Source organism: Musa acuminata, chromosome BXJ2-10, assembly GCF_036884655.1.
Source record: "Musa acuminata AAA Group cultivar baxijiao chromosome BXJ2-10, Cavendish_Baxijiao_AAA, whole genome shotgun sequence".
In the NCBI taxonomy this organism is placed as follows: Eukaryota; Viridiplantae; Streptophyta; class Magnoliopsida; order Zingiberales; family Musaceae; genus Musa; species Musa acuminata.
The window spans coordinates 13,620,316-13,630,854 of NC_088347.1; the positions used below are offsets into that span (position 1 = coordinate 13,620,316).

General features: G+C 44.0%; 1 protein-coding gene across 3 annotated transcripts in view; it reads left to right on the forward strand.

Moving 5' to 3' along the window:
• LOC103999832 (DNA polymerase I A, chloroplastic) overlaps positions 1 to 10,290 on the forward strand; it is a 55,528-nt gene extending 45,238 nt beyond the window's left edge. For 2 of the 3 annotated variants that reach the window (XM_009421701.3, XM_009421702.3), the window contains 2 exons: positions 9,170 to 9,259; positions 9,786 to 10,290. In XM_009421701.3, coding sequence (XP_009419976.2) covers positions 9,170 to 9,259; positions 9,786 to 9,947 — 252 coding nt within the window. In that variant the 3' untranslated portion in view covers positions 9,948 to 10,290. The remainder of the gene's footprint in view (positions 1 to 9,169; positions 9,260 to 9,785) is intronic. The other variant, XM_065127751.1, reaches the window with a different exon arrangement.
• The last annotated feature ends 249 nt before the right edge of the window (positions 10,291 to 10,539 follow it).

Genomic DNA, 10,539 nt, shown 5'->3' on the forward strand with positions numbered 1-10,539 from the left:
GTTGTATGGTTTTATTTTCTAACATTTGTGACTGTGAATTCTGATTCTTTATTGAGTCATCAACCTCTAGCCTTTGCAAGTTAAGCTTGAATCCAAGGTTCATAATTTCGTACCATGCCGATGTTTCGAGCTCAGCTTGGTACGGTATGGTATGTGCGCATTGAGCGGTATGCTTTGGCGTATTGGTTGGTATATATATATATATATATATATATATATATATATATATATATATATATATATATAATAATAATAATAATAATAATAATAATAAAAGTTAAAAAAATAAAAAAAAGGTGCGACATTGCCTTGGGCGAAGTTGCTTTGTTTCTTCTCCTCGCCTCGTTTCTTCTCCTTGTGTTGTTACGCACTTAGTTGGTTTTGCCTAAGTCGTGCGGTACCCTTGCGTGTACGTCTGCAAAGATTAGCCTCCTCGAAACCTCCTATGGTCCCTTAAGACCTACAAAACAGAAAACGGGTTAGGAAAAGAGTCTTACTTAGGATCCACAAGCAATCATTTCAGCAAACACTTCATAGCCAATGAAAATTACAAACTTCAGAAGCTCTGAATGGTCGCACAACAAAAGGTCCAAAATGGTCCACTACAAGCTGAGATCCCCACGAGTGCCCACATGACTCAACCTTTGTTTGCAAGCCTAGGATGGCCACCAAAACCAAAGAAAATGGGGCTGCTAAGCTTCTTGTCAACCCTTTACATGTTGTGCAAAGCATTAACTAAACCGAAAGACACAGACATACATGAGCAGTACACCAAACACCTCGTTTATAGTTTTGTCCGTGACATTCTCCCTCGCTTATTACTTCGACATCCTCGTCGAAGCCTTTGCAGACGTTGCATCTCCTTGCCTTTGCTGAGTCTTCCATCTTCTGCACCAGTTGCAATGCGCCTCTTGGCTTCCAATTGCACTCTATCGCTATTGTTGAGTAGTCGAACTTTGATCCGTCATGCTGCCTCAACTCGCCAATGACTTTGACTCTGGTGTGGGGTTGGCTGAGTTGTGTTGATTCCTGTTGTTTCCTGCGGATCTCTCAAATGAAGGAAAAGACTATCCTTAGTATGCGCTGATCTGTCACGCACTTAGTTGGTTTTGCCTAAGTCGTGTGGCACCCTTGCGTGTCCGTCCGCAAAGGTCAGCCTTTTCAAAACCTCCTATGGTCCCTTAGGACGTACAAAAGAGAAAACGAGCTAGAGAAAACATCTCACTCAGGATCCACGAGCAATCATTTCAGTAAATACTTTATAACCAATGCAAATTATAAATATACTTTACAAGCTCTAAATGGTTGCACAACAAAGGGGCTAAAATGGTCCACTACAGACTGAAATCTCCCACAAATGTTCACATGACACAACCGTTATTTACAAGCCTAAAATGGCCACCAAACCCAGCTAAAATGGGGCTGTCAAGTCTTTGACCGTTCCTCTACATGCTGTGCAAAGCATGAACAAATCAAAAGACACGGACATACATAAGTATTACATCGAACACCCAATTTATAATTTTGTCAGTGACATTCTCTCCCACTTATTCCTTCGACGTCCTCGTTAACAAAGCCTTTGTTGACGCTGCAATTCCTCGCCTTTGCTGAGTCTTCAATTTTCTGCTCCAATTGTAATGTGCCTCTTGGCTCCCTATTGCTCTCCGTCGCTGTTGTTGAGTAGTCAAACTTTTGATCTGCCATGCTGCTTCAACTTGCTAATGACTCTGACTCTAGTGGGGTTAGCTGAGTTTAGTTGATCCCTGTTGGTTCTTGTGGATCTTTCAAATGAAGGAAAAGACCATCCTTGATATGCGCCAGTCTCTCAAATGCCTCATGCCGCTTGAATTGGGTTGATGGCTATTGGAGCTTTAACGAGCATCGCCTCATAAACTTTTGAAGTTTTTGGGTTCTTCCTCCACAAAATTTTCCAATCGACTCTTCTTTCACTTAGTTGTCACTTCCAAGTAGGTTCGCATCACTTTCGCTTTCGATTAACATTCTATTGGGAAATGAAGCGGACAATCTACTCTCAGTAGCACCGATCACCATCGGTGAGGATTTGACAACTATTGTCTTCCATTGGATTTTTTTGAAGAGTCTTTAAACCTATGTAGAGCTCCTCTGTTGGATAGATAAGAGAATTAGGGTACTCGGTTTTGTTCATTCTCTTAAGAGTTGAGAAGGCAAAGGTTACATGACGTCACCCACCTCCTCAAGGGTTGTACTCCATGCATCGAGCTGGTTACTATTTTTCGCTTGTTTTTTGCTCATACTTTTGAAGCACTCGAAGTGTTTGTACTCCTTACGTCGAGTTTGCTACTGTGATTCACCTTCTTAATGCTATCGAACTTTTGGAATGTAAGAAGTTTTCACCCCAACTTGGAGTAAGTCTTTAATAGTTTTCGTCGCCTCTGGGATTGTATCGTTTTCTCGATCATCTTTGCCGCCTACTCCACTGAGTAGCAAAGGTACAACACTACGTGCTGCCTGCTTTGTTCCTTGGTCGTGCACTCTTGCATCGACTCGACGTCCTTCACTTTCGGCTATCTTGATGAGAAGTTCGTTGACATCGGTCTTACGAAGTTCCTTGGCCTCTGCCCTTCAGCCTTGTCTCGATACTTGGAGTTTGTCTCTTTCACGACCAAGCGCTCTCCCTCCATTAGAGCAAGGGATCTATGACTTCACAGAAGTCCCGACTCTACGATACCACGATGCTACTATGCCCATGACCCTATTATTCGTCGCCTCGCCTCTGTGTCCCTTTCTTCATGATCGGTAGATCTGCCTCTATGGCACTCCTTCGAGTCTACCTCCATTCTAATCGATGCTTGGTTTTGGGTAGCTAAGTCCCTCTGGACTCATCGTCGCTTCAATACCTTTGTGTTCTCCGAGCAGTTCCCCTTGGTCGACGAAAAGACAGACTGCAATTCCCATGCATGGCCTCTGCCATCATGTTGTAGGGTTCGCATCGATTCTGTTCTCTTCAGCTTCCTTGGTAGCAATGTTTGCTTACTCGGCCTTGTCCTTTGACTTGTCGGTCTCTCTTAAGCGAATATGAGCTCTGGAGCAGTCTAACTCGCTAGCCGCTCCGGTCATACCTCTACATGATCAAGTCCCAACTATGGGACTCACTAGTACTTGCATTCGAACTTTTCTCTCGGTGGTACACAACCCCCATTTGCTGATGACCAAGGCTTTAATCTGATGCAAAATTCGATGCACGCACGGAAGACCCACCTCTACGATACCATGACCTTTACTCCTTGAATCCATAGCCTTTCTTGTCGTTGTGTTATTCGCCGAAGTGAAGCTCCCAATAGCTCCCGATCATACCTCCATATGATTTAATTTTTCACGGGACTAGTTTTGTGTGTATCGCATTGCTACAAACTGTTCCACCACGATTCGCTGCACAATGTCGCCTCTTGGTGACATCTCCATTGCATTTTGATCATTGTGGAATGAACTCGGATTTCGATCCCTCAATGTGTGGCTTCTGCCAACATATCGCAGGGCCTCTTCTACCTTCGATTATGTTTCACTGATAATCGACCTTCGTCCACCCGCTCTCGGGTCAAACCCAGACGAAGAACAACTCCAGAACATTTCATCGCTTAGTAGCTCTCGAAGTTCATCGACTTCGCTGAAATTGGTGCACCATTGTCTGGATCATGGGCCTCTACCCCCACTAGCACAATCTCCGTTGCGCACTGCTTCTTTCATGGCACTGTGGCATACTTCAAGAGTACCCGCCTCAGCGTCCTCTTGCCCCGTGCCCAGGCCTTCTGAACGTAACTTCGCTTCCGCAAGTTGATTCGCCTTGGTTCCTCCGTCAAATACTTCGTCGAGATAAGGTGCATGTGCCTCGAAGTTCTGTTCGTCTTTAGCACCATGTAGGATGAGTTCGCTCCATCAGAACGAGGGACCCATGAAACGACATGATCCTGCTCTTGCCTCTGCAAGAGTTCATGTCCTTAACCTCTATCTAAGGAAAGCTTTATGCCTTTGCTCCATGTTCCATCTCCTATGCCGACTCCCTTCATGCGGCTTGAGTACTTCACCAAGTTACACCCAAGTTGCTCCACTCGTCGATTTGCAATGAGTTGATGGTGGCCCTCACGCTCATCATTTAATGGGTCAGCCCTCCACTGAGTCTGATTTCCATATCGGCTCCAAGTGTGCCTTCATTTTATGTTGCCTCGGGTCGCTCCCACACTTGATCTCGCAATGTACCCCCAATGTATTATCTTAAGCGAGATTATGCGACGACTCCTTGTCGCTTGCTCGGTCCGTTGAGCTTTGTGGAGTTGTTTTTTTTAGGTACTCCTCAACATGTGCGGTCTGTCGTATATGATTCTCCCTTTGCAGAATCGAAACTTATCCCTTCAAGGTATTTGTCCCGTTAGAGCAACTTCTCTCTTTAAATCCTTCCCTCTTATCAGAGATCACCATCCCCTTGGACTACTTCGCCTTGCTGAACAAATTGTGCATTGTTCTGTCCTTGCAAACGCATTTGCTAGATTGTGGCTCCACGTCAATACAGCTCCCGCTGCACCCCTCAAGGCCTAGCAACGTGCTGAACTCGCTGCACACTTCAGCCTCCTACGGATGTATCCTTCTCATATCGAAGAGAAAGTTTCAATGCTCCATGACGCTGAGTTTCGGTCGCCTTTGGATAGCCACGAACATTCCATCATTCGTATACAAGCCCTTGCATGAGTATCGAATTTTTCTAGTTAGCAATTCCCCTCACTTTTGTGAGCTTTGCACAATTCTTTCGGTCGCTGAACAATCCATTCTACCTTGCATGGTCTCCTTTACCAAGCGCCTTGCTTGCCTTGCGTACCATCAAATATGGTTACCAACGTTGAGCCGTAGTTTGAACTCAGTCATCCTAACCTTTGTACGCTATGCATTCTTCCAAGCTTTCTTGTCCTCGTGGTGCCTCTTGCCCGAAGGGTTGGCCATTCCTATGAATGCCAATCTCAGATGGTCGCTCCTCTGAGCGACTCCTTTTTCTTACATCTCCATGCTCGTTTCTCTCAAACGGTCGCGTGTGCTGGTTGCCCTCAACGCAGCCCTGTTAGGTCCCCCACATTTGCATGCCAAGTGTTTCTATAAGTGCTTGTCTTGCTCTGATACCATATGTCACGCACTTAGCTAGTTTGCCTAAGTCGTGCGGCACCCTTGCATGTCCGTCTGCAAAGGTCAGCATTCTCGAAACCTCATGTAGTCTCTTAGGACCTACAAAAGAGAAAATGAGTTAGAGAAAGCGTCTCACTCAGGATCCACAAGCAAACACTTCATAATCAATGCAAATTACAAACAGACTTTACAAGCTCTAAATGGTTGCATAACAAAGGATCCAAAATGATCCATTATAGACCGAAATCTCTCATAGGTGTCCACATGACATAACCTTTATTTACAAGCCTAAAACGACCTCTAAACCTAATTAAAATGGGGTTGTTAAGCCTTCGACTGTCCCTCTACATGCTGTGCACAACATGAACAAACCAAAAGACATGGACATACATAAATATTACATCGAACACCTCATTTACAATTTTGTCCCTGACAAGTCACTCAAATGTCTCATGCCGCTTGAACTAGGTGGATGCTTGTTAGAGCTTTAACGAGCATAGCCTCACAGACTTTAAAGTTTTTATCTTGATGAGAAGCTCGTTAACCCTAGTCGTATGAAGTTGCATTGCCTCCGCATTCGCCACCTCCTCGGCCCTTCATGACTAAGCACTCTCTCCATGAGAACAAGGGATCGATGACTTTACGGAAGTCCCGCCTTTGCGGTACCATAGTGCTGCTATGCCCGTGGCCCTACTATCCGTCTCCTCGTATCTGCATCCCTTCACGATCGATAGATCTGCCTTTGTGGCACTATGGCCCTCCTCCGAGTCCACCTGTATTCTAACCGATACTTGATTTTAGGTAACTAAGTTCCTCTGACTCGTTGTCGCTTCCCCGCCTCTTTCGACCACCTGCTTTAAGACCTTTGTGTTCTCCGAGCAGTTCTCCTTGGTTGATGGATAGACAGATTGTAACTCCCATGTATGGCCACCGCCATCATGTTGCAATATTCGCTTGCTCGACCTTGTCCTCTAACTTGTCGGGCTCCCTTAACCGAATATGAGCTCTAGAGCCGTCCAACTCTTTAGCCGCTCCGATTATACTTTTGCATGATCAAGTTCCCCAATGGGAACTCCCTGGTACTTACATTCGAAATTCTCCCTCGGTGGTACACAACCCTCATATGCTGATGACCAAGGCTTTTATTCGATGCATGCATGGAAGAATCGCCTTTACGATACCATGACATTCACTCATTAAATCTATAGCCTTTCTTGTCGTCGTGTTCACCGAAGTGGAGTCCTAGTAGCTCTTGATTATACCTCCATATAATCTAGTCTCTCGTGGGACCATTAAATCTATAGCCTTTCTATCACGATCCGCTACACCATGTCTGCTCCTGGTGATATCTCCGTTACATTTTGAACATTGTGGGATGAATTCGGATTGCGATCCTTCCATGTGTGGCCTCTGCCAACACATCGCAAGGCCTCTTCCACTTCGATTGTGATCACTCTAGCAATCGACCTTCATCCACCTGCTCTCGGGTCACACCCAGACGAAGCACAGCTCTAGAACATTCCGTCGCTTAGTAGCTCCCGATCCATCAACTACGCTGAAATTGGTGCACCATTGTCTGGATCCTGGGCCTTTGCATCCACTAGCACAATCTCCGCTGTGCACCGGTTCCTTCATGGCAACTTGAATGATAGCATCGTGGTGTATTCTTTAAGAGTACCCGCCTCTGTGTCCTCTTGTCCCGTACCAAGGCCTTCTGAACTTAACTTCACCTCCGCAAGTTGAGTCACTTTGGTTCCTTCGTCAAATGCTTCTCTGAGATAGGATGTATATGCCTCGAAGCTCCCCGTCGTCTTTGGCACCATGTAGGATGAGTCCACTCCATCAGAATGAAGGACCCATGGAACGACATGATCTCGCTCTTGCCTCTACAAGAGTTCATGTACTTGACCTCTATTCAAGGAAAGCTTCGTGCCTTCGCTCTATGTTCTATCTTCTATGTCGACTCTCTTTATGTTGACTTGGATACTTCACCAAGTTACACCCAAGTTGCTCCGCTCCTCGATTTGCATTGAGTTGATGGTGGCTCTCGTGCCCACCATTACATGGGTCAGTCCTTCGTTGAGTCCGATCTCCATATCGGCTCCAAGTATGCTTTCATTTTGTGTTGACTTGGGTCACTCCCCCATTTGATCTCATACTACATCCACCAATGCATTACCTCATGTGAGATCATACGATGACTCCTCACTACTTGCTCGGTCCGTTGAGCTTTGTGGAATTGTTGTCTTGAGGTACTCCTCAATATGTGCAGTCCGTTGCATATGATTCTCTCTCTGGAGAATCGGGACTTATTCCTCCAAGGTATCTGTCTCATTGTAGCAACTTCTCTCTTCACATCCTTCCCTTTGTAAGTTTCGGATGCCATCATCCCTTTGGACTACGCCCTCGTAAATGCACTTGCTAGATTGAGACTCCTCGCCAATACAACCCTTGTTGCACCCCTCAAGGCTTAGCAATATGTTGAACTCGTTGCACACTTCAACCTCTTACGGACGTATCATTCTTATGCCAAAGAGAAAGTTTTAATGCTCCATGGCGCTGAGTTTCGGTCGCCATGGGATGGCCACGAACATTCCATCGTCCGTATACAAGTTCTTGCATGAATACCGAATTCTTCGAGTTAGCAATTCTCCTCACCTTTGTGAGCTTTGCACAACTCTTTCCGTCGCTGAACAACCCATTCCACTTTACATGGTCTCATCCTTTACCAAGCGTCTCACTTGCCTTGAGCACTATGAAGTATGATTGCCAATGTCGAGCCGTAGCTTGAATTCAGCCATCCCAACCTTTGTGCACTACGTATTCTTCCTAGTTTGCTTGTCCTCATAGTGCCTCTTACGCGAAGGGTTGGTCATTCCTCTGAATGCCAATCTCAGATGCTCGTTCTTCTGAGCGACTCTTTTTCCCTACATCTCCATGCTCGTTTTTCCCAAATGGTCGCTCGTGCTGGTTGCCCTCAATGCAGCTCCGCTAGGTCCCCCACGTTTTCTTGCCAAGTGTTTTTATGTGTGCTTGTCCCACTCTGATACCATATGTCACGTACTTAGTTGGTTTTGCCTAAGTCGTGTGGTATCCTTGCATGTCCGTCCGCAAATGTCAGCCTCCCCGAAACCTCCTATGGTTCCTTAGGACCTAAAAAAGAGAAAACAGGTTAGAGAAAACGTCTCACTCGGGATCCACAAGTAATCATTTTAGCAAACATTTTATAGCCAATACAAATTATAAATAAACTTCACATGCTCTGAATGATCACACAACAAAGGGTCTAAAATAGTCTACTACAGATCGAGATCCCCACAAGTGCCCACATAACACAACCTTTGTTTGCAAGCTTAGGACGGCTACTAAAATCAAAGGAAATGGGGCTGCTAAGCCTTCTATTAGCCTTTTACATGCTGTGCAAAGTATGAACAAAACCGAAAGACACAGACATACATAAGCATTATACCAAACACCTTGTTTATAGTTTTGTCCATGACAACGTGAGGAGAAGAAACCTCATTTTCTTCTCCCCGCGAATTGTTGAAGCATTGTATAAATAAAAGTTTTTTCTGCTTGGGTCCAGCACCTCCTAAAGCTTTTACTCTATCTTGCTGGTCAGCAGTACATCCTAGCAAGGAACTAGTGTGCCCAGTAAATGAATTAAGTAAAATTTTTACAGTGATAATTTCTGTAAATAATGAAAGGGAGCTGATTGGTGTGACTATATTATGTAAACTGTAGTTGTATTTGTCTTTTATTTTTCTGATTGATGTTTAATTGGATTTTACTTTTTCTTTTTTGTTCTCTTTATATGTCATGCTTGATTCTTTTGCAACCATCTCAAATAAATGACATGATTCTTATTTCAATATGAAATTGATGTACTGTAATGTCTTAGAAAAATAATAAAAAACAGAAGAATGTGTTCTCACTTTTTTTGGGAGTTACTTCTTGAGATACTAGATGCTTTTAGCAATCTCATGCAACTTTTGTACTCTGTCCTTATTTATTTTAATAGGGAAGTGCAGCAGATGTTGCCATGTGCGCGATGCTCGAGATAGACAGGAACATTTGTCTGAAGGAGCTTGGATGGAAACTCGTGCTGCAGGTTCATATCATTTACAAATTTTGAGTTTTCAAATATGAATCAATCAGTTAATGGGACATAAAAACAAATTTCCTGATGATTAGCCAATCCCTCGAGATTGGAATATCTTAGTTTGCTTTTCCTAGGATGGCACTAGTCCTCTGCAACTTCTTATCAACTCACTCAAAGCCCTACAACACAGTCATCCAATAACCGGTGGTCATAGTCATGTGCAGGATTTCTTTTTTCTTGGAAATTTTTGTCATGCCTGTGTCAACCTGATGAGAAAGCCATAGAAAAAGCTTTTGCTCTCATGTCTTAATTTTCATTTCTTGGTCCTAACCCATGCCTCCATGCCTTTCCTTAAGTTGGGTGCTGTAATGGTTCTATATAGCATGCATTATTAAGAAGATGCTGGATTTTTCTTGCCTGATTACGTATTTTCTAGATCATTGCTCTTATCTTTTATGATAAAGAGACGACATTGATATTGTAGGAAAGAAGTAAACAGGAAAGTTTGCTTAACAATATATTACTGGAAAACCAGGTTCATGATGAAATGATACTGGAAGGCCCTACGGAGTCGGCCGAGCTTGCCAAGGCCATAGTTGTTGAGTGCATGTCCAAACCTTTCTACGGCACAAACTTTCTTAAGGTCGATCTTGCTGTGGATGCAAAGTGTGCCCAGAACTGGTATGCAGCCAAGTAACAAATGAGCGCCAGGTATCAGAACCTGAATTTGATCCATGAACCCAATCTGAAGACTAGTGCACATGCTATGAGATAGCGGTCAAGGCTTCAGCAATTCTGAGCCAGGTATTGGCAAGACAATGTAGGAGGTTCACGGGCAGGAACCATTAGCGAAACGATGGCTTTGCCTCATTTGTACGTTGGTGTTGGTGTTGCCTTAATTTCTCTAGATTTTGTGTAAGTTGTGTATTTGTAAGTTGAAATACATATTGTTAGAGGAGGTTCTGGGACAAATTACAATTTTTGTGATAGTTCAGTGATCCATTGATCTTATGAAAACTCCAATGCTTTTTTTGTGCTGATGTTGTCGGCATCAGATGGATGCTCATGGATTCTTGTTTGGAGTTTGGGGAAGGTGGATTATATCAACAATGCATTTCCCATGCTTAGCCAGACTTCAGCATAATTTTAGCTATACTTTCTTGCCGAGAATGTCAGCACAAATGAATCAAAAGCTTGTTCCTACTTCAAGTCTTTATTTCAAGAAGCCATTCTTCTCTACCGAGGACCTGAGATGCATACTCCTACGATCAGGTGGTTTTCTCTGAAGA